Raw genomic sequence first — 25,188 nt, forward strand, 5'->3', positions numbered from 1 at the left:
ATTATGACGTCTTGAAAGGCTATTTTATTGTTTTGCTTTGACGCCTTTCAAGACGTCATGCTACAGTAAGGCATCAAAGCAAAAAAATAAAATAGCCTTTCAAGATGTCATAATTATTTGAAACAAAAGCATTTTGAACAAAAATAGATGAAATCAAGAATAAAAATAGTCTTGAAATATGCAACTTTACTGAAAGGAAACTTATGTATTTGCGTAAATTCTTCACAATTGAATTGATGTGTAGTCGTGTGACTGGTCGCCGTTCAAGATCCTGTGAAACTCCTGAACATAATATTAAAACATAACCAGTAAACGGTAGGAGTCTGTTTGGTTTTGGAGTGACCCCTTCCAAAAGAAACCCCGATGAAACAGGGGATACACAGGGGATGATTGGTGCAATAGGGGATACAAGGGGGTGATTGATGAAAAGGCTCAACTCAGCCCGAAAGAAGGATCTGACTAAAGACCTAAAATACATTATTGAAAAACAAGAACGTAAATTTTTCCCACAAAAACTGAAAGAGAAAGTGCCCAGGTACCATTGGACAACAAAATTTAAAACTTGACCCCATCTATGTATCTTGCTAAAAAAGTGGTTAAAAGAAACTGACCTCAAGTTAGAAAACTAAGTTGAGCTGTAATCTGACACAAAGTTAAGACGGCCAGTGTTCTTAAGCAGCAATTGAAACCAAACCAATTATAAAGGTACAAAGTGTTATTTAACACAGCATATAGTGTTGGAAAAAAAAAAGAAGCCTTTTTCTGACTGAATTTATTTAAGAAAATTAAGAAAAACATTAGGTTAATGTAGTAAGATGTGATGGGTATTTTGTTATGGTAAGCATTTTCTGTTTTTATAATTTGAATTTTAATTAAAAATTTGACCTTCTAAGAATAATGGAGGACCTTAAAGTATCTTTGGTCTAAGGTCCTGGACCTTCCAGTGCTTAAAGTAAATTTGGATCCCTGCTACTCACAACATTTATTATATGAGGGGAGCTTCTCAAAACTCATTCCCAACTTAGTTTATTTTGGCACCTTCTGCAGGACTGAAAAAAAAGGAATATCAAAATCCAGAAAAGTTTATAAATTTCTGAAACATAAAATGCATTTGAAATATAAAAAAGAAGATGTGGTATGATTGCCAATGAGACAACTCTCCACAAGAGACCAAATGACACAGAAATTAACAACTATAGGTCACCGTACGGCCTTCAACAATGAGCATAGCCCATACCGCACAGTCAGCTATAAAAGGCCCCGATATGACAATGTAAAACAATTCAAACGAGAAAACTAACGGCCTAATTTATGTACAAAAAATGAACGAAAAACAAATATGTAACACATAAACAAATGACAACCACTGAATTACAGGCTCCTGACTTGGGACAGGCACATACATACAGAATGTGGCGGGGTTAAACATGTTAGCGCGATCCCAACCCTCCCCCTAACCTGGGACAGTGGTGTAACAATACAACATAAGAACGAACTATAAAAATCAGTTGAAAGAGGCTTAACTCATCAGATGGATAAAAATATAAATACTACAAATACAAGTGGACGTGGCCGGGTACTTGTACATCCAAACAACAAAAAGACACTAAGTACAGATCTGAGAGTACTCACAGTCTCTGACAGCTAGTTCAAACCCACTAACAACTAATAAAAAAAATCATGCATCTAAGACTAAAAAATCAATGAATGTGTATATGTATATAACAATTATATTTAGTTTGCTTTTAATTTACTGATAACAAAATCAATATCAGTACCAATAAAAACAATATACAATGATCTAATTACAGTGTTGAATTGGTAACCTTTTAGAATAAGTTTATTTTAAGGATCGATAAGTTTAACAGGATCGTTTCTAAATTTCCGGGCACGGTAAACAATATTGCCGTAAAAATAAGGATGTGCAATCCCGTTTGAAATAAGTTTTCTACAGGTACAACCAAACTTCAAAACCAAATCTTTATATCTGTGGAAGAATTTAGTAAAGGTTTTAAGTAATTTGTGGAAACGAAATCCCTGGCTTAATAATTTACCAGTCATACATAGATTACATTCATTGAAATCAAAAACGTCACAACAGACATGGGCGAAGCAAACGAGTTGTGAAATATAAACACCGTAAGATGGTGCCAAAGGAACATCACCATCCAAAAAGGGAAAATTAACAATAGGGAACGAAAAATCGTCCCTTTTGTTGTAAATTTTAGTTTGGAGTTTCCCGGGTAAAACCAAAATATCTAAATCTAGGAAAGGACAGTTGTTACCTTTTAAATTTGATTTATTTAAAATAAGTTACTTTGGGTAAATTTCGGCAGTACATGTATATTGAGAAAATTCTTGATTATTTAGCGAAAAAATATCAAGATAACGGTAAGTGTTGTTGAATTTATCAATTAAATGCAATTTAGACGGGTCTTTACTGAGTTTGGTCATAAACTGTGATTCATAACAGTACAAAAACAAGTCTGCTATTAAAGGGGCTGTTAAGTCTGTTTTATTTTTATCTTTACAGATGTTTGATAACTAGAGCTTAGTACACATGTCCTCACTGTTAAATCTGTTTTATTTTCATTTTTACAGGTGTTTGACAACTAAAGCTAAGTACACATGTCCTGGCTGTTAAGTCTGTTTTATTTTTATCTTTACAGATGTTTGATAACTAAAGCTAAGTACACATGTCCTGGCTGTTAAGTCTGTTTTATTTTTATCTTTACAGGTGTTTGATAACTAGAGCTTAGTACACTAACCATGGCTGTTAAGTCTGTTTTATTTTTATCTTTACAGATGTTTGATAACTAGAGCTTAGTACACATGTCCTGGCTGTTAAATCTGTTTTATTTTTATCTTTACAGATGTCTGATAACTAAAGCTAAGTACACATGTCCTAGCTGTTAAGTCGGTTTTATTTTTTATTTTTACAGGTGTTTGATAACTAGAGCTTAGTACACAAATCCTGGCTGTTAAGTCTGTTTTATTTTTATCTTTACAGATGTTTGATAACTAAAGCTTAGTACACATGTCCTGGCTGATAAGTCTGTTTTATTTTTATCTTTACAGATGTTTGATAACTAGAGCTTAGTACACATATCCTCGCTGTTAAATCTGTTATATTTTTATTTTTACAGGTGTTTGACAACTAAAGCTAAGTACACATGTCCTGGCTGTTAAGTCTGTTTTATTTTTATCTTTACAGATGTTTGATAACTAGAGCTTAGTACACATGTCCTTGCTGTTAAGTCTGTTTTATTTTTATCTTTACAGATGTTTGATAACTAGAGCTTAGTACACATATCCTCGCTGTTAAATCTGTTATATTTTTATTTTTACAGGTGTTTGACAACTAAAGCTAAGTACACATGTCCTGGCTGTTAAGTCTGTTTTATTTTTATCTTTACAGATGTTTGATAACTAAAGCTTAGTACACATGTCCTTGCTGTTAAATCTTTTATTTTTATCTTTACAGATGTTTGATAACTAAAGCTAAGTACACATGTCCTGGCAGTTAAATCTGTTTTATTCTTTATCTTTACAGATGTTTGATAACTAGAGCTTAGTACACATGTCCTGGCTGTTAAATCTGTTTTATTTTTATTTTTACAGGTGTTTGACAACTAAAGCTAAGTACACATGTCCTCGCTGTAATGTCCAATACTGCTCATTAGAATGTTACAAAAGTGAAAAACATCTGGAATGTTCAGAGAATTTTTACAAGGAGTGTTTTGTGGAAGGATTGAAAGACTTTGATTCCAGGTTTGTAGTTCACATTATGATTCCATATTTGTAGTTAACATTAGGTCATTTAGCATGTTTAGGTAATTGTAGTTTCAGTAGTGATCATAGTGGTTGTCCCTCTAGTCTAACAGCTAATTAGATATCTCAGCACACTAACCAGGGATTCACTAGTCTAACAGCTAATTAGATATCTCACACACTAACCAGGGGTTCACTACCAATACTATAAACCAACTTATTGTGGCAGATACTTTATTTCGCATTTACCCCTATTTTCATATTAATGACTTTTGACTCTGGATTATATAATTTGTCGACTGGTTACCTTGGACATCATGGTACCAAGTCAGGTAAGAGCAAGCTAAAGAAGTAAAACCAAGCGTTCAATCGGTACAATTTTGAGGGAAAATTACCTGCTTTACATTTTTTTTTCACTACAAAATCATCGGAAAACAGTAAACTTTCCCCTCAAATTACACAGATTATATGTTGATTTTACTTATTTTGGTTGCTCTTACTTGATCGAGTACCATGATGTCCAAGGTAACCAGTCGACAAATTATATAATCCGGAGTCAAAAGTCGGTAATATGAAAATAGTCTATTGTCTGTTAGACTAATGAATCCCTGGTTAGTGTGCTGAGATATCTAATTGATATCTCAGCACACTAACCAGAGATCCACTACTATCCCTCTAGTCTAACAGCTAATTAGATATCTCAGCACACTAACCAGGGATTCACTAGTCGAACAGCTAATTAGATATCTCACACACTAACCAGGGATTCACTAGGCGAACAGCTAATTAGATATCTCACACACTAACCAGGGATTCACTACCAATACTATAAACCAACTTATTGTAGCAGATACTTTATTTCGCATTTACCCCTTTCTAGACCACTCTGCAGCAATTAAATAAGGCAAGTTTCAAATTTACTTGATGTATTTGAATAAGTTAAGATTCCCAAGTCTTACATATCCATGACAATTTTACCCATAATTTTTCTATCTGCGAAAGTTGCTAAAAATAAATTGCATGCGTAAATCAAAAGATGTTATAAAGCTACCTATTTGTGAGACAGCCCAGAAGTCAGACAAAACTAGGAATTTTTATATGTTCTTATCAATAGGATCAAAGGGCATTAAAACATTATAATGATTAGTATAACAGTTTTCTGGATTTTTATGTCCCTGCCCTTGCATTAATGTTTTCTTTTGTCGGTCAACTTTACTTTGCCTCAACCAAATATTATGAAACTGATACACAATGCTTATTACCACCAAAAACAGATCAAATCCAAATTTGGGGGCATAACCATTACCGTTCTTTAGTTATATTCCTTTATAAATGGAAAAATTGCTGAATTTGCCATTTCCACACTCCAATTAAATTGAGAATGGAAATGGGGAATGTGTCAAAGAGAGAACAACCCCATCAAAGAGCAGAAAACAGCCGAAGGCCACCAATGGGTCTTCAACACAGCGAGAAAATCCCACACCCGGAGGCGGCTTCAGCTGGCCCCAAACAAAAAAGTGTACTAGTTCAGTGAAAATGGACGTCATACTAAACTCCAAAACATATAAATGAACTAAAATTAAAAAACATACAAGACTAACAAAGGCCAGAGGCTCCTGACTTGGGACAGGTGCAAAAATGCAGCGGAGTTAAACATGTTTTGTGAGACCTCAACCCTCCCCTGTACCTCTAGCCAATGTAGAATAAACAAACACAGCAATACGCACAGTAAAACTCAGTTTAAAAGAAGTCCGAGTCCGATGTCAGAATAGGTAACAAAAGAAACTACTGGAAAGCAAAATGACAATGATACATAAATTAACAAAGGACTACTAGCAGTTTCTGACATGGTAGCTCCAGACCTCAATTAAACTGATTTAAAGATTATGTCTTCATCATATCAAACTTTATTTGCCTAAACCAAATGTTATAAAACTTATACACAATGCTTATTACCAACAACACAGGTCAAATTTAGATTTGGGTGTCATCACCATTACTGTTCTAGAGGTACAAATGTATGTCCCTTTATAAATGGAAAAATTGTCAAATTTGCTGTTTTCGCACTCTAACATTACTTTGACTCTACCAAATGTTATGAAACAGAATGCTTATTTCCACTAAACACAGATCAAGTTTGATCCATGTTGGGTGGCATAACTTTGACTGGTCTTGTGTTATGCCCCTTTATCATGTTTATGAATTAAAATTGATTGGTGTTTAACACCACTTTCAGCAATATAGTGCTATTTTGTGGCGGTCAGTTTTTATTGGTGGAGGAAGCCGGAGTGCCTTGAGAGACTCACTGACCTTTGGTTGGAAAACTGAAAATCCTAGTCAGTAAAGTTTAGAGTGGAATGCACCTGTCATGTGCCAGATTCCAACTCACAACCTAAGTGTTGACAGGCTATTGATACAGTAGTTTGACTTCTCAGACCACTCGTCCACTGAGGCCCCACACCATACCGTCCCCAGGAAAAATAATCTAATATATATACATAGACAGTATGTATAAAAGCAGTTCATACATTGTTTCCAAGAATGGATAAGAAAACCTAATTCTGCCACAGCAATATGATCAGGATAAATATATAAATATCACTACAATGGTTCCTCAACTTTAAATTTCTTTAACTAAAAGGTTCAGTAACATTTAAAGAATTGTATAAATGTTTATCTCTTGTACTAATTTTATCATGTTTGTAAAATCTTTAATAGCAAAGAAGATAAGCAGAAGGTTCTAGAGATGTTACAGAGAGTCAAAGATGATGATCCTGGTTTTGATTCTGATGATGGTAACTTTCTTGTTGATTACAAATAATGAGATGTTGTATCATTGCCAATGAGACTATTTTTCACCAAGGATGTTTACAGCTACAAATCACCATAAGACCTTCAACAATGAGCAAAACTCATACCTTATTACCTAGTAAACAGAAAAAAAAGCCCAGGGATGACAAATGATGAACTATTCAAATTAGAAAACAAATGGCCTGATTTATACTGAAAACAATACACATAACATAATCATGACAGACTACAGATAGACAAACACTACACTATACTAAAACAATACACATAAAATAATTATTACAGACTACAGATAGACAAACACTACACTATACCAAAACAATACACATAAAATAATTATTACAGACTACAGATAGACAAACACTACACTATACCAAAACAATACACATAAAATAATTATTACAGACTACAGATAGACAACACTACCTGATTTATACTAAAACAATACACATAACATAATCATGACAGACTACAGATAGACAAACACTACACTATACCAAAACAATACACATAACATAATCATGACGGACTACACAGATAGACAAACACTACACTATACTAAAACAATACACATAAAATAATGACGGACTACAGATAGACAGACACTACACTACAGATAGACAAACACTACACTACAGATTCATGGCTTGATACTGGCACAAAGAGAGTGTGGTGTGGTAATAACTATAAACCAAAGGATGTGGATTTTACATGTTTGAGAGTGCTAAAACCTATCACCTACCCAAGACAGTGGTGTCACAGCACATTATAAGAACAAACTGTAAGATCCATTGGAAAAGACTTGACTCATCCGATTAGTACTTAGCACAAAAACTGCTAACAACAAGATGAAAGACACAAAGTACTGATCTAAGAGTACTTACAGTCACTCAAAGCTAAAGCAAAGCACAATTCAAGTATAGGTTATAGATATACTATGTTTTCCTAGACTATAAAGCAGTCTGAGTATGTCCTTGTTCAATGCCAAAATATAATGATGGATAGGATGTAAGACTATAAGTGTTAATAACTGGATAGCCATAAGTTCTGTATGAAACTATATAAAATCAAATCAAAATAAAATCAATGTTTATAGTCAAGATAATATTCAAAGATCTTACCATTCAGGGGTTTTACTTAAACAAATAATATTTTTCTTTACCTGTACCAGTGCTTTTTTTTAAGAAAACATGCTCAGTAGAGTTGTTTTGAATTTCAATAGAAGCATGGACTAATTGGAAGTCTTTATAAATTTTCACATTTATACTTTATAAACCAAATTAAGAATTATTAAAATTGAAAGATTTATAATGATTAATGGTTACTTTAAAAATAATGACAAAAAATTCCTTCCATAAGATATCTTATACATCTTTGAAATAATTAATAAATTATATAAGGAACATAAGTAATTGTTTTTGGTTACAAATTATAAATAACTTCAAGTCCCAATTAAAACACAGGTTTCAACCTATTTCTATCTGTCTACTTTCAAGATTTCACGTGAAAATTATATTTTAATAGTTCCAAAAAGACCAATCTTTGACCCAGAAGGGTCAATGTTAAGTGTAAGTGAGTCTGGAAGGCAATTAGTGTTTCAGGAGGATTTCTTTTTATACTTCATGGAAAAAATAACCAAATGTCGGAGAAATTTGTTTAAGTATACATGGCGGTCTTAATTAAAATCGATAAAATATTTTTAATAATTATCCAAAAAGTAGTTTATATCAAAAATATAATAAAAAGTATGGGTCACAGGGCTTTTTTTCACGCTACAGGTTACTGTAAATTCAGAAATTATTGCGTGCATTTATTATTGCGAATTTTGTAGAAAGGACTAAAATGCGAGATTGCTTATTGCGATTTCAGAAAAATGTACATACAGTTATATGTATCAGATATAAGAATGCGAGTTCTTATTAATGCGATACTCTTTCAGTCGCATTATTCGCATTAATAAAAACCTCGCATTAATTTCTGAATTAACAGTATGCAAAATTGCCTGATTATGTATAGATCGTGCATGGAAAACCCAATTTTGTGTGATAAAAAGAAAACTAAGCGATACAATTTTTAGATAAAATATGAGAAGATAGCTCTTATAATTTTGCACAGTATTTTATCAGTAAAAATATAACACATTCTCTGTCCAAACAAGTATTCTATGGATATTTCTTAGGAGAAACAGACTGTTGCATAACACCTGCTGCCTTAATAACGTGCGTTTATTTTATAGATGAAGAGGATTTGGAGGCTAGACTACAAGGTCTGGATTTAGGTATGTAATTACGGGTATAACAAAATTTCAGGGTAATTGTCCTTACCAATGTCAACATATATACAGTTATTTTTCTCCAACAAACATTCTTTTGGTTTCTAAATTTGAAGAAGTATCTTTGTGCGCCCATAAAAACATACATTATTATATAAATTCATCAGTCTGTATTTTGGTCTATAAGACATAATAAGACATAAAGCTTTATTTAGAGTTGGTTTAAGCAATACAATTACAAACATAAGCTCTGAAGAGCTTTTAAAACCGACAAAACAAAAGCACAACAAACAAAACATACATATCAAGTTAGGCACACATACAATTAAACATATAGCAAGAGTTCATATTAATATGTAAACATGCAACACAAAAGTTCTATAAAGCAGCTTAAACACCCACACTGAAGCATGCACTTATCAGGTAAAAACACAAAAGCAAAAGTGAAATGGTTTGCAACATAAAATACACATAGAGATTAGTTAAGTAACTACAATAAGCACAAAATAGCAGAAGCACTATAGTAAACAAAACAAAACAATTTTACCATGCTCAAATCAAAGCATTAAACCAAATTTAGAATATTTCATAAACAATACCTCTCTTAAAACATGCATGCATTAGATATGTCTCTCAAAGATGAATAAAACATAGGCAATTTTGTCTTTTCTATCCAGTCTTTTGAAATATCTGGTACTCACAATATGAATACTTTTTGAGAAAGAGCTTTGTACAGGGTTTGGAAATCAACTCAATATATCCATACACTATTCTTAACAAGTTAAGGTCTTCCTAGGAGTGATTTTAATTTGTATTTTAGAAAATGATACCAAGACTGTATGGAATAAATTAACAAACAAAGAAAAGAAAGAATTTGAGAGGTTGATGGCAGGTGGAGAGTTATCTACCTTGGTTGAAGTATGGACACCATGGTGGAATGATAAGGTTTGTTCTGTATAATTTGGTTATCTATAGGAATGTTTTGTTGAAAGAGGAATTAATACCTCACTTGATAGAGATATGGACGTTATAGTGGAATTATAAGGTTTGTTCTGTATAACTTGGTTATCTTTAGGAATGTTTTGTTGAAAGAGGAATTAATACCCCACTTGATAGAGATATGGACGTTATAGTGGAATGATAAGGTTTGTTCTGTATAACTTGGTTATCTTTAGGAAGTACACCACTAATTCATGGCCCCATTGCTTTCTATGTTAAATTCCTCAATTTCAAGCAGACACAGCTCTTTTGTTTCAAGTTCAAATAAAGTGACAATCATTGCATGTCAAAGCAACACTTTATGGTGTCTTGTACTGGAAAAATCAACATACCTTTAATGGCATACAAGAAAGAACTGGTTCCCTGAACTTCAGATGTACCAAAACAGGTACTTCAGATCTGACATACAGGCAAAAAGTACCCTCTTTATAAAATTTGGTGCAGTTTTTTTAATATTCAAACTTATAAGTCAAAAAGTGTTCTACAATGATCAACAGTCATTCAGCTTTCATTTCATACCAACAATACCTAAATATTCTACATATTTTGAAAGTTACACTCATGCGTAGGAACTATTTTGTGTTAAATATGTACTACTTTCTGGTATGTGCTTTCTGGCCGGGCCGAATTCGTGGTGTTACACCTATAACAGAACCAAACTTGCTATACTGACTTCAGCATCACTTTATTTCATTCTATGATCTATTTCAAGCAATAAAAAACACATAAAGCTTAAGTCCAAATACTATTTTACTAATTTTAAGCTCAAATTGGACTGGTAGTAACATATAGGTTATTCAAAGAAAACTGCATATGGATATTATAAATGGCCAATATACTTATTTTATTCTCAATATCATTGTTGTATTTAATAATTTCTGTAAAGAAAACAATGTGCTTACCAATAGTCATATTTCACCAGAGTTTGTTCATTTAATAAAAATATATTAGACCAAACCTAAGACATAATTGAGAAAATTGTCCCCCCTTTTTTCTTCAAATTGGAAAAGGGACATTTTTGGTATAAACCATACTTCTGTGGTACAACATAGATTATAAAGAGCAATTTATATATTTTTCAGCTGGATAACTTGCTAAACTGGTTCAAAATTGCATGTACAGTGAGATTTTGGAATTCTTATATGAGTATATACCAATTGCCTAGATTGTAAAAGGCTATCATAAGAAAACCAATAAAACTTGAAAAATCATAGGATTATTTGACCAAGAGCTATTTTTTACCATAAACAAGTCATTATATACATGTTTTATTGATTGCAATCCCAAATAATGTAAAAATAAGAATTTGGAGTCAAGTCTTAACTGCATGCATGTTGTGTGACCATAAAAGGCTAAAATACCTGATTATGTCAATTTAAGAGCTGAAATTTCCCATAAACAGAATTGTTCATCCAAAAAAGATGATTAAACATGTTTACTTACATCAAATATGACTTATTTTCATTGGAATAGGTACAACTTCTAAAAATTGAATTTCTGATGATTCTCTGTAATAGGAAGTACACCACTAATTCATGGCCCCATTGCTTTCTATGTTAAATTCCTCAATTTCAAGCAGACACAGCTCTTTTGTTTCAAGTTCAAATAAAGTGACAATCATTGCATGTCAAAGCAACACTTTATGGTGTCTTGTACTGGAAAAATCAACATACCTTTAATGGCAAACAAGAAAGAACTGGTTCCCTGAACTTCAGATGTACCAAAACAGGTACTTCAGATCTGACATACAGGCAAAAAGTACCCTCTTTATAAAATTTGGTGCAGTTTTTTTAATATTCAAACTTATAAGTCAAAAAGTGTTCTACAATGATCAACAGTCATTCAGCTTTCATTTCATACCAACAATACCTAAATATTCTACATATTTTGAAAGTTACACTCATGCGTAGGAACTATTTTGTGTTAAATATGTACTACTTTCTGGTATGAGCTTTCTGGCCGGGCCGATTTAGTGGTGTTACACCTTTAGGAATGTTTTGTTGAAAAAGGAACTAATACCTCACTTGATAGAGATATGGATGTTATAGTGGAATGATAAGGTTTGTTCTGTATAACTTGGTTATCTTTAGGAATGTTTTGTTGAAAGAGGAATTAATACCTCACTTGATAGAAATATGGACGTTATAGTCGAATGATAAGGCTTGTTCTGTATAACTTGGTTATCTTTAGGAATGTTTTGTTGACAGAGGAATTAATACCTCACTTGATAGAAATATGGGCGTTATAGGGGAATGATAAGGTATATACCTCGGTCTTTGTCATATCTCGCCCATAGCAAGGTGATGGGGTTCAGACAGGGTTAAACATGTTTTGAGCATTCTACCAAAATGGTTCACCATGATGGCTCTTTTGTATCACTTATTAATTCTGACATTCCTTTCTTTTTAATAACAGAACAGTCTGAGCACAAGCACAACCCATCTCCTACTATGGGTCAGAGTAAAAGTTGCATGAATACACACCGAAATGAGGTCCAATATATGTATATTTGAAGATTTAAAGAATCAAACATATATATCTATATATATATCACATCTTTAGTTGTGCAATACAGGGATGACTTTGTTGTATTGTTGGGTAGCTCATTGACATATACTCCACATATCCTTTTATCTATGATTTCTTGATGAATTCAATTCTATTTTGTTGTTTGAAATTACAATATTTGATGAAATCATTTCTATTTTATAGTTACACATGATTTCCATGGCCTCTATAACAATTATCATCATTAATCCAATCACTATATCTGAACACAATTATTTCAGGTTTTGATATCAGAAATGAACGAGAGAAAAGTAAAGACAAGAATTCCAGCTATTCAGAAGGATATAACTGATATTTCAACTTTATTGTCAGTAAGTATAAAATTCACAGATATCTATGTACAAGATATTACTGATATTATTCGAAAAATTCTGGGTGACCTCAGCTGCTCCCCAAGGGTAAGCAGTACCTACCCCACCAATGGGAACTGTTATATTACTTATACAAGTAGAAATACAATGGTAAGTCATATTCAGTAATGTCACAAATATCATGATGGCCCCATAAAACTTTAGAAATGATGACTTATATTTACCGTAAAAAAATCCATAAAGTTTATTTATCAGCAACCCCTCATTGTCAATTTATAGATGTAAGATATTAAAAAGAGATTAGGCAGATGTATCTGTTATATCGTTTATTTCAAGTTTATTAAGATAGATGCAGTAAGCATAGTACCTATACTTTGAATTATTCTTTGAAAGGACATCATCTATATAGGAGACAGAAGTTTAAGGAGCATGCTATTTATTTTTATTTTTTCTCAAGAAGCTCCTGTTTGAAGTCTGCCTCTTAAGAATAAAGGAACAAGTCAGCTGAAGAGGGGCACATTTGGTTAGGATAGGAATACTGATTGTCTGTTAAAAACATGTCCTCCAATTGTAACAAATATGTTGTCAATTAAAAAAAAAACCATCATCTTGATGATGTCAGTTTCAGTGAACTTTTTGTTCCAATCTAAGTGTTGTTTTACAAAGTATGATTTGTCCCTATAAAAAGATATTTGTATTGACTTAAGCCATTCTGTTTTATGAAACAAAGCTGGACTAAATTCTCTCAATCTTTCTTTGAATTTAGACCAGTAAATCATTAAAAGAAACTTTGTAATTAATATGTTTATTTTTTCCATATTACAGAAAGGGAAGCCGTCAGCAGACCTGAAAAACAATGTCATAAACGTTCTGTATGCCTACTGTTTTGTTTGTCGACTTTACAATGGAGATTACTTGTCATTTCCGATAGAGGTTACCAAGGTAACTTTATAAATCTTTCTTAAGTTAAACTACCTGTGATATAAAGAGTTTAGAATAAGGATGAGAGATAATGATGTAATAACCAAGCTGAATACTTAAGGTGATCAGAATGAATATATTTTAAAAGACATTATAGCCAGAACAAATTTAAGATGACCATTGGTGTCCATTCACACATTTCAGTAATTACTCATAATCTGATTGACATACACATCCAATTTTTGTAGTTTGGGGGTAAAATAAGAGTTTTCTCTACTTTTTTCATTTATGTCATTTGGAACAGATGTTGAAAAGTAAATACATGTTTAGAAATTTGACATATCATATATATCTTTATCAGAACTTGAACTCTCAAAAATACAATTTGCACCCTCACAAATACATGCATAGGAATTTGAAATCTTACAAATATGTGTATCCAAATTTAAACTCTCACAAATATGTTTATGGGAATTTGAACTCTCACAAATGTGTGTATAGAAATTAACTCCCAAAAATACAATTTGAAATCACACAAATACACATATAAGAATTTGAACTTTCACAAATACAGTCGACTCTCAATATCTCAGTGTCAGCTTTGACCAGAGAAATATTTCGAAATACCCGTAGTTCGACTCAAATGAATATCGGAAGTTTGACAGACTAAGGGACACAACTCTCTGCTTAGCTTGGTTAGGCTAAAATAAATCCAAATGCATATGGATAGGGGATCAATATTCTGGTCTGAGATCGATATATCTGTATGTAATGGTCTTTTATCATTTTGATAAAATTATATGATTATTCCATCTCTTATTTATTTCTTTGTACAGTTACAATTTTTTTGCTGTTGTTTTTAGCCAAGAGAGTAATTTCCAATCAATCTTAGCTTGATTTAAAGTTGACGAAATTGAACATTCTCGTATACAAGAAATTTTAGAAAATTTAGATTTCTTTTATTTCAATAGTTTTCTGCAAGAGACAATACAAAAAGATTAAAGACGCCGATTGAGTAGTTATGAGTTGACCATTAAGTCATAATTCCTTCTTTATGCACAACCAAGCTCATTAATGTATGATTACGGTTAATTGTTTTTAAAACATTTTAAATAATTTTTCATATAGGTCAAGTTCAATAGTTTATTATAGTCTCACCACACACATACAAATATAAACACAATATGACATTTATTACACAATATAAAATTTAGAAAGCATGTGCCATTCTTAAAAGAACTATGAGAGACTGTTATATACAATATTAAAACATCAGAATAAAACATAGTTTTGTTATTTACACAAAACATAAAGGTGCAATATCACAACAGAACTACAAACATTTTCATTCTTGAATAAAAATATAAATTTTCCATCATCTGATAAAGTTAAAAACATATTATTATGTTGATGAATTATATCAATAAATAAAGACTGTCTTAGATCTTCATATAATGGACATGTAAACAATACATGTTTTTCATCTTCTATATTATAACAATTGAAACACAATCTTTTATCTAAATCTAATCTTTCGTAACGACCAGTTTCAATTTTTAAAGGTGCTACTCTACATCTAAATTTAGCATACGCACTGCCATATTGAGTAGGTATATTTTGTAACAAATATTGTTCAGTAGAGTATGAAAATTTAAACAATTTATAAGTTCTCAACTTATTTTCTTGACCATAAGAATCAAGCCTTGTACTCAATTCAATTTATAATTATCAAAAATATTTTCTTCTAACTGATAAATTGTATTTTTATCAGTATATAATCATCTACATTACAAAATCTGTCCATATTGTAAAGTTTCAACATTTCCATAATTTTATAACTCCAATTTTTAATTTTATAACTACTTTTTCTAATTGACCATATAAATACTTTATAATTTATTCTGTCATTATCCATTTTTGTACATCTTACCCAGTGTCTTAAAATGTTAGACCACTGTTTAACATATTGAGGCTTCCAACCCATGTCACCTGAAACAGCATCATTGGGGGGATACTTTCCAACTCCCATTTAAAATCTCATGACTCGGTTCTGAACTGCTGAAATGCAGGAGAACTCACTCGTACCCCAAATAGCTGAGCCGTAATTGATGACTGACCAAACTAAAGTGTCAAACAATTTGGTGAAAATCTTGTGTTGGAAGCCACCATGTGCCTTACATTTTACAATAAGAAGGCCTAATAACAATGTACCATTAGTTATTTATCATGGTGATCAATGATAATCTTATGTAAGCACTTGTTAAAAAAGAATGTCATAAATCAATACAGTGGTCAGTGACTGGAAATTTAATTACAGGTGTATTCTCAGATGAACTCTTCAATCCATTTGAATCCATGAGGTCATGTTTTGACATATGTGTATCGTTGGAGATAAATAATGAATTTGAATGCTTTTGTTAACCTTGGGACCATAAATTTGGTTTGAGTCAACTGAAGTTTCAACTCATCCAATTTCGACTCATCAGGAGTCAAAAAACATATATTTCAATGGAACAAAGTTTGGGACCAGGGGAAAACTTTGACTCATTAGAAATTTCCAGTTAAATAGAGTTAGCTGTATGTGTAAGGAAATTTTAACTCTTACAAATACATGTATGAGAATTTGAACTCTCACAAATAAATTCATTGGAATTTGAACACTCACAGATACATGTATCTGAATTTGAACTCTCACAAATACATGTATCTGAATTTAAACTCTCACAAATACATGTATCTGAATTTAAACTATCACAAATATGTGTATCTGAATTTAAACTATCACAAATATGTGTATGTGACTTAGTTGCTATATTTACTCCATCATTTCACCACAAAAAGCTGCAAAATCCTACATACATAATAAAGTGTTTGTTTTATAGGAAGTTCTATCAGTAAGTAAAGTACTAAGAGATACAGCAGTGTGTGGTAGTCCTCCTGAGGCAATACAGATGTGTTTCCAATGTTTACAAAATGTAAGTATTTATAGATTATCTTTGGTTTGAAAAACAAGAGGTAGTTTCTCTGCTTGAATCTCATCGAAGGGCAATAAGAGATGCAGCTGAGAAACTTCATCGAAAATCTGTGTACCTCTACAACAACATCAATGATGTTGGCTTATGCTGTCATTGTTTTCTCACTTTATACGACTGAGAAGAACCATTATCAATCGAGTCGATTGAGATGAACAATTATCACACAAAAATATCAAAGAAAAATTCAAGAAAATAGGGATTAAAGGATTTTATCTGGTTAGAGACATATTAACAGTATGTAGATGTTCTAGAAACACTCCTATGCTACTATTGTTTATAGAATTTGAGTGTTATGATTTTGTCTTGCCTGCGACGTGCGAGACATAGGTATTACTATCCGGCGGCGACGGCATAAACTATTTTTATAAAGCTTTATATTTCAGAAGGTAGAAGACCTGGATGCTTCATACCTTGTATGTAGATACCTTATATTACAAAGTTTCCGTCTGTCATATGCCCATTGTCCTTAACCTCATTTTCATGGTTCAGTGACTGCTTGAAAAAAAATACATTTTTTTGTCATGTGAATTTCTCACTTATTATGAGTAATAGGATAACTATATTTGGTATATGGTTTCCTTGCAACGTCTAAATGTCCGTCAGACAGGGTTAACCTGACCTCGACCTCAATTCATGGATCAGTGATCAAGGTTAAAGTTTCTTGATTAGGTTCCTTTCTCAGATACTACAAGAAGCAGGTCAACTATATTTGGTGTATGGAATGATTGTAAGGGGTACATGTCAGACTGGCAGGTTTCATCTGACCTTGACCTCATTTTCATGGTTCATTGGTCATTGTTAATTTTTTGTGTTTTGGTCTGTTTTTCAAGTACTGTAAGCAATAGGTCAACTATATTTGATGTATGGAATGATTGTAAGGTGTACATGTCTGTCTAGCTGGTGTCATCTGACCTTGACCTCATTTTAATGGTTCATTGGTCAATGTTAAGTTTTTGTGTTTTGGTCTGTTTTTCAAGTACTATAAGCAATAGGTCAACTCTATTTGGTTTATGGAATGATTGTAAGGTGTACATGTCTGTCTAGCCGGTGTCATCTGACCTTCACCTCATTTGCATGGTTCATTGGTCAATGTTAAGTTTGTGTTTTGGTCTGTTTTTCAAATACTAATAGCAATAGGTCAACTATAATTGGTGTATGAAATGATTGTAAGGTTTACACGCCTGTCTAGCCAGTATCAACTGACCTTGACTTCATTTCCATGGTTCATTGGTTAACATTAAGTTTTTGTGTTTTAGTCTGTTTTTCAATTACCATAAGCAATGGATCAACTATATTTGGTGTATGGAATAAATATAAGGTGTACATGTCTGTGTGACAGTTTTTATCTGACCATGACCTCATTGTCATGGATCTTTAAAAATGTTAAGTTTATGTGATACTTGTAGTAAAATCTTTATCTTTAAGACTTTCAATATAAAGTCAATGGTCAGTAAACATGGTAAAACAGGCGAGCCATTTCAGTATGTGCACTCTTGTTATAACATCTTCAAAGAATGTCTCTAGTCAAGACATAACATAAAGTTACAAAAAGTGCTTTTGTTGTAAGCTCTTCAGGAGCTATTGGAATATACTGAAAATGTTATCAAAGTTCTAAAGGTGGTACAAGCAATTTCCTTCTTTATAATTTGTTGAGAGAAAAAAAAGAGATTTGAAAACATGAATCAATGGAGATGTGAGGTGTATAGCAATTTGACAATAAGCAAATGATTAAAAAAATGCAAAAAGCAGAATACACCTAGATGTCAACATATGGGCTTCACAATATTAGACAAGTTTCTGTCTGTACAAAAATCTGTCAAGGAATCAAAGTCTAAATTACATGACAGTGTTGTAAATACTATGAAAGTCAATAAGAATGAAGAAAGCATAAGGCTAATACTGAAGATACCAGTGTGAAATAAGAGAAAAATGGAAGTTAGACAGGCAACATAATGAACAAAAAATTTAAAAAAGCTAAAAGACAGAAAAAGTTCAAACATTATACATGTATATAAAACTAAGGATTGAGCATCTTTACTAAAAACCAGATTGATATCATGTGAAAGACAGAAGTCCTACCTAAAATATTCTCATGTTCAGGTCTAGCATAAGTCACTTTTAGTTACAAGTCATGAACAAGAAGAGTAGAAAAATGGTTTTCAGCAGCACAGGTATTCTGTCATCTGTTTCACCAATATTCCGAAGTGATGTTAAAAATCATGATAGACAGACTTTCAAAATGGAGGACTTTAACTTAAATATATACTGATATATTATGTTAAAAAAGATAATGTGAATAGACTAAATATAATATGTATTGAAAGATCAAATATTGTGGTTTATTCAGAAATGAAGAAATTGCAAATTATATGTCCAGTACATCTGCCATCTGAAGCTTTTTGCTAAGAGTTTGTGGTGCTGTTATCATGATGTTTGTGTTGTACTGTACTGTACACTTGATTGTTGGTTCAATTCTATAAAAATCATAATAATGATATAAAAAAAAGTATTTTGAGGGCAGATTATCAGACTCTACTGTATATATTGTAATACCAAAAAAAAAAACCAACATCCCAGAAAGCAATAAATTCTGTATCATATATATATACTGGGTATCGTAATACCAGAAATCAATAAATTCTGTATCCTATGTATTGTAATGACTCAAACTTTTATGTATGATTCTATTTATAGAGGGATAAAGAAAATTTGACCTCACGACAGTTCAACATATCAATGATAGAGGATGTAATCAGAATTATACAGGGACCCAGTCAATATAATCCTTTACAATCTGTTATGGCTGCCTTGTCAGAACTGGTCCTGTTGTTTCATAAGGCCATGTCAGAATTGAAAACAGGTATGTTATACAGGGACCCAGTCAATATGATCCTTTATAGTCTGTTATGGCTGCCTTGTCAGAACTGGTCCTGTTGTTTCATAAGGCCATGTCAGAATTGAAAACAGGTATGTTATACAGGGACCCAGTCAATATGATCCTTTATAGTCTGTTATGGCTGCCTTGTCAGAACTGGTCCTGTTGTTTCATAAGGCCATGTCAGAATTGACAACAGGTATGTTATACAGGGACCCAGTCAATATAATCCAGTTAGTATGGTTCTTTAGTTAGTAATGGCTACCTTATGATATATACAAATAAGAAGATGTGGTATAATTGCCAATGAGACAACTCTCCACCAGAGACCAAATGACACAGAAGTTAACAAATATAGCCACAATTAGCAAAACCCATACCGCATAGCTATAAAAGGCCCTGAAATGACAAAAGTAAAATAATTAAAACGAGAAAACTAATGGCCAGATTTATGTAAAAAACAATGAACGAAATACAAATATGATATACAGCAACAAATGACAACCACTGAATTACAGGCTCCTGATTTGGGACAGGCACATACAATATGTGGCAGGGAACATGTTAGCGGGCGCCAAACCCTCCCCTAACCTGGGACAGTGGTGTAACAGTACAACATATGAACAAACTATAAAAGTCAGTTGAAAAGGACTTAACTCATCAGATCAATACAAAGCAGAAAAACAAGTAACAAAAACACAGACCAGATGATACATCCCTATGACAAAAAAGGCAGTAAGTACATATCTGAGAGTACTCGCAGTTACTGACAGCTAGTTCAAGGCCAATAACAACTGATAAAAATAATCATGTATCTAATATCCAATGGATTTAGTGTAAAGACATCATTAACAGTAAGAGAAAAAAATTACAGTGTTGAATTGGTAACCTTTTAGAATAAGTTTATTTAAAGGATCGATTAGTTTACCAGGATTGTATCTAAATTTCTGGGCTCGGTAAACAACATCTCTGTAAAAATTTGGATGTGCTATCCCGTTTGAAATAAGTCTTCTACAGGTAGAGCCAAACTTACAAACCAAATCTTTGTATCTATGGAAGAATTAAGTAAAGGTTTTAAGTAATTTGTGGTAACCAAATCCCTGACTTAATAATTTACCAGTAATACATTTATTACTTTCATTGAAATCCAAAACGTCACTGCAGACACATGCATAGCAAACCAGTTGGGAAATATAAACACTGTAAGATGGTGCCAAAGGAATATCACCATCCAAAAAAGGAAAATTAACAATAGGGAAAGAAAAATTGTCCCTTTTGTCGTAAATTTTAATGAAGAGTTTCTCGTGTAAAACTGAAATATCTAAATCTAGGATAGGACAGTTATTACCCTTTATATTTGATTTATTTAAAGTAAGTTTCTTTGGGTAAATTTCGTCAGTATATTAAGAAAATTCTTGATTTTTATAACAAAAAAATATCAAGATAACAATAAGTGTTGTTGAATTTTTCATTTAACTAAGTTTGGTCATAAACTGTGATTCATAACAGTACAAGAACAAGTCTGCAATTAAAGGGGTGCAATTGGTGCCCATAGGAATACCTACAACCTGTCGATACACTTTATTGCTGAAACGTACATAAAAGTTATCAAGGAGAAAATTAACCGCTTCAATAATCTCATCATACCTCCAGTAAGTATATCTAGCATTTTTACCTTTCTCATTAGAGAAGAAGGCTTTAGATGAGTTGCAGCAAATATATTTGCAACTAGATTTTTCAGCCATCTAATTAAATAGGAAAACTTTTGTTTGATAAGATGGCCGTGGTGTGGAAGTGTAGTGTAAAGAGTTGAAAAGTCAAAACTGTCAGCAGAATCAAAAGGACCATCAAAGCACGTAATTTATCTAAAACATCAAAAGAATTTTTTACACTCCAAAAATAGTTAATTCCACTATTTTCATATGATTTATTACAATAATTAATGATAAGTTCTTTGATAGTGGATAAGGAACTATGTTGATTTTTTAGTCAGTTCACAAGGTATTTTTAGACCAGTCAGTAATTTTGTGCTATTGGCGCTTTATTTCATCAAGCTATTAAATCAGTTGCAATGATATGTGGTGTTAAAAAATTATAAATCAGTGACATTTTCTACAAATAGCATAACTATTAATGCTCGCGTTATACTTCTTTGCTTCATAGAAAGTGTAGGTACAATATTAATGATTTAGTTCTGTAGCATTTTATATTGAAATTGTAAACAGTAGGGATATTCTTTTACAAGCAGAACATTTACTAACACTCTTTATATACTTTTTTCATTACATATATTTTTAGATATAAAGAAAAGTAAAGAAGAGAAGACACGATTTGAAAACAAAGATTTAAAAAAGAAAGTGTTTATAAGTTTAAAGAAAGTAGAGTTTTTATTAAGCTGGACACAAAGATTTGGTATGGCATTGCAGTCAACAGTGACAGAACTCCAATTAGAATTTTGTAAGTGTTCTGTATTAAGGTAGCTAGGGTGTCTTCTTCCATCTTGGATTTGAAATAGCAGATAACAATCGGTCTAGATCTTTAATGAAATGTGCAAATTTCGAGAGTAGTATGTGACTCATGTATAAGACTGTTCATGTTAATATAGAAATTTAGTTGTTTTATCATATTTATGGCTGTATTTTACAAAAAACAAAATATTTTACCTTGATTCATTTTTTTTCAACTTTGCCATATAAGGGGATATAACTCAGTAAAAGGGGAGATAACTCACATAAAGTAACTGTAATAATAGAATGTGTTGTGAATTTACCTATTTTATTATGTAGCAAGAAAATTAGTCCGGTGACCCATTTTTGTCGAGCCTGCGACTTTTGTCGCAGAAAGCTCGACATAGGGATAGTGATCCGGCGGCGGCAGCGGCGTTAGCTAACTTCTTAAAAGCTTTATATTTTAGAAGGTGGAAGACCTGGATGCTTCATACTTTTTATATGGATGCCTCATGTTACGAAGTTTCCGTCAGTCACATGTCCAATGTCCTTTACCTCATTTTCATGGTTCAGTGACTACTTGAAAAAAAAGTTAAGATTTTTTGTAATGTTAAATTCTCTCTTATTATAAGTAATAGGATAACTATATGTGGTATGTGCATACCTTGCAAGGTCCTCATGCCTGTCAGACAGTTTTCACTTGACCTCGACCTCATTTCATGGATCAGTGAACAAGGTTAAGTTTTGGTGGTCAAGTCCATATCTCAGATACTATAAGCAATAGGTCTAGTATATTCGGTGTATGGAAGGACTGTAAGGTGTACATGTCCAACTGGCAGGTGTCATCTGACCTTGACCTCATTTTCATGGTTCAGTTGTTATAGTTAAGTTTTTGTGTTTTGGTATGTTTTTCTTATACTGTATGCAATAGGTCTACTATATTTGGTGTATGGAATGATTGTAAGGTGTACATGTCTAGCTGGCAGGTGTCATCTGACCTTGACCTCATTTTCATGGTTCAGTGGTTATAGTTTAGTTTTTATACGACCGCAAAAAAATTTTGCGGTCGTATATTGGTATGATGTTGGCGTCGTCGGCGTCGTCGTCCGAATACACAATGGTTTTCGCACTCTAACTTTAGTTTAAGTGAATGGATCTCTATGAAATTTCACCATAAGGCTCAATACCACAATAGGAAGGTGGGGATTGATTTTGGGGGTTATGGTACCAACAGTTAAATAATTAGGGGCCAAAAAGGGGCAGAAAATAAGCATTTTTGTAACTTCCAGACATAACTTGTGTGTTATTGTATGGATCTCTTTGACATTGTACTACAAGATTCCATATCACAAAGGGTCGATGCTGGGATTGATTTTGGGGTTAATTTTCTCGAAATTTTAGGAATAAGGGGACAAAAGGGGGCAAAAAACAAGCATTTTTCTAGTTTCATGACAATAACTTGTGTGTAAGTGTATGGATCTTTCTGAAATTTTACTACAAGGTTCCATTTCACAAAGGGAAAGCTGGAATTGAGTTTTGTGGTAATTGCCCAAAACGTTTAGTAATAAGGGGCCTAAAAAGGGGTGAAAAATAAGCATTTTATAGTTTCTAGACAATAACTTGTGTTCAAGTGTATGGATCTCTCTAAAATTGTATTACAAGGTACCATACCACAAAGGCAAGGCTGTTATTGAGCTTGGTTTGGGGGGGAAGGGGGGGGGGTGATGAATCATAGGGGGGGTGGTCAAAAAAGGGGTAATTATTTTTTTTCCTTTTTTTTTGTTTAAAATTTACATTTTAAGTTAGTTTTTTTTATCACAAAGAGAATTTGGGGGGAAAGGGGGGGGGGGGGGGGGGGGGTGATGAATCATAAGGGGGGAGGGGGGTCCAAAAAGGGGTAATTATTTTTTTTCGTTTAAGGAATAAGGGGAAAAAAGGTTAAAAAACTAGGGTTTCCATTTTAATAGACAAATAATTGAGTAAAGAACATTATTTAAAAGCAGTGTAAGGTTGGTAATTCAAACTCATTTAAATATCTCACCTACACTATGTTTGAATTATTTAAATTGGAAATTTGCCAATTATTTTAGTATAATAAACTTCATTGGAAATTTGCCAATATAAAATTTTGCTGATGAAGGTTTTTTGTTTACCTTTAGTCTGACTATGATGTCATTTTCTATTTTAATAGCCTTATGATGTAGTTAAATTTTTTTAATACTTTTATGATGTATTTTAATGCGCTTTTATGGTTGCAAATTTATTGTTTTAGTATAATTAACTCCATTGGAAATTTACCAATAGTTTGTTTATTTTTAGCTATGACTATGATGTCATTTTCTATTTAATTTTAAGGTTACAAATTAATTTCAGTTTTAAATATTATTGTAAAATGTTTGCCCAAAACATTTATTAATAAGTGGCCAAAAAAGGGGGCAAAAATAAGCATTTTTTTAGTTTCCAGACATTAACTTGTGTTCAAGTGTATGGATTTCTCTGAAATTGTACTTAAAGGTACCATACCACAAAGGGAAGTGGGTCAAAAAATTTTTTGGGGGGGGGGATTTTTTTTCCTTTTTTTTTTCTTTAAAATTTTCCATTTTAAGTTGGTTAATTCTGATCACAAAGAGAAAGTTGGAATTGAGTTTGAGGGATAATTGCTCAAATGTTTAGGAATAAGGGGCTAAAAAAGGGGTTAAAAATAAGCATTTTTTTTTAGTTTCCAACAATTAATTGTGTTTAAGTAATTGGATCTCTGTGAAATTGTACTGCAAGGTACCATACCACAAACTGAAGGCTGGGATTGAGTTTGAGGGGGGGGGGGGGGGGGGGGGGCGTGATATGTGAAAATTTTCCACTTAAAGTTGGTTAATTATTTCTGATTTAGATATAAAAGCAAATAATAATGATGTGGTTTGATTTTATCAAAAACTTAAATTGAAGTTATTTATATTGTAAATTTAGGTTACATTGGAATTTAAGAATTGGCTTTGGGGTAGGGTTATGGCTCAAACCTTTAAATAATAAGGGAAAAAAAGGTGAAAAAACAAGGGTTTCCAGGTTAATAGACAAATAAGTACAAAACATTATTTAAAAGCAGTGTAAGGTTGGTAATTCAAACTCATTTAAATATCTCACTTACACTGCTTTTAAATTATGTAAATTGGAAATTTGCCAA

At 32.4% G+C, this 25,188-nt stretch overlaps 1 protein-coding gene across 1 annotated transcript in view; it reads left to right on the plus strand.

The window, feature by feature from the left end:
* The window catches only part of LOC127731246 (zinc finger HIT domain-containing protein 2-like), a 34,512-nt gene that overhangs the window by 3,324 nt on the left and 6,000 nt on the right, over positions 1 to 25,188 (plus strand). The window contains exons 2-10 of the mRNA XM_052240269.1: positions 3,622 to 3,771; positions 6,490 to 6,566; positions 8,819 to 8,860; positions 9,675 to 9,799; positions 12,643 to 12,732; positions 13,558 to 13,674; positions 16,536 to 16,628; positions 19,383 to 19,548; positions 21,862 to 22,020. Of these exons, the coding sequence (XP_052096229.1) occupies positions 3,622 to 3,771; positions 6,490 to 6,566; positions 8,819 to 8,860; positions 9,675 to 9,799; positions 12,643 to 12,732; positions 13,558 to 13,674; positions 16,536 to 16,628; positions 19,383 to 19,548; positions 21,862 to 22,020 (1,019 nt within the window). The remainder of the gene's footprint in view (positions 1 to 3,621; positions 3,772 to 6,489; positions 6,567 to 8,818; positions 8,861 to 9,674; positions 9,800 to 12,642; positions 12,733 to 13,557; positions 13,675 to 16,535; positions 16,629 to 19,382; positions 19,549 to 21,861; positions 22,021 to 25,188) is intronic.

The sequence above is a fragment of the Mytilus californianus genome, unplaced genomic scaffold, assembly GCF_021869535.1.
Source record: "Mytilus californianus isolate M0D057914Y unplaced genomic scaffold, xbMytCali1.0.p SCAF_2, whole genome shotgun sequence".
NCBI classification, from domain to species: Eukaryota; Metazoa; Mollusca; class Bivalvia; order Mytilida; family Mytilidae; genus Mytilus; species Mytilus californianus.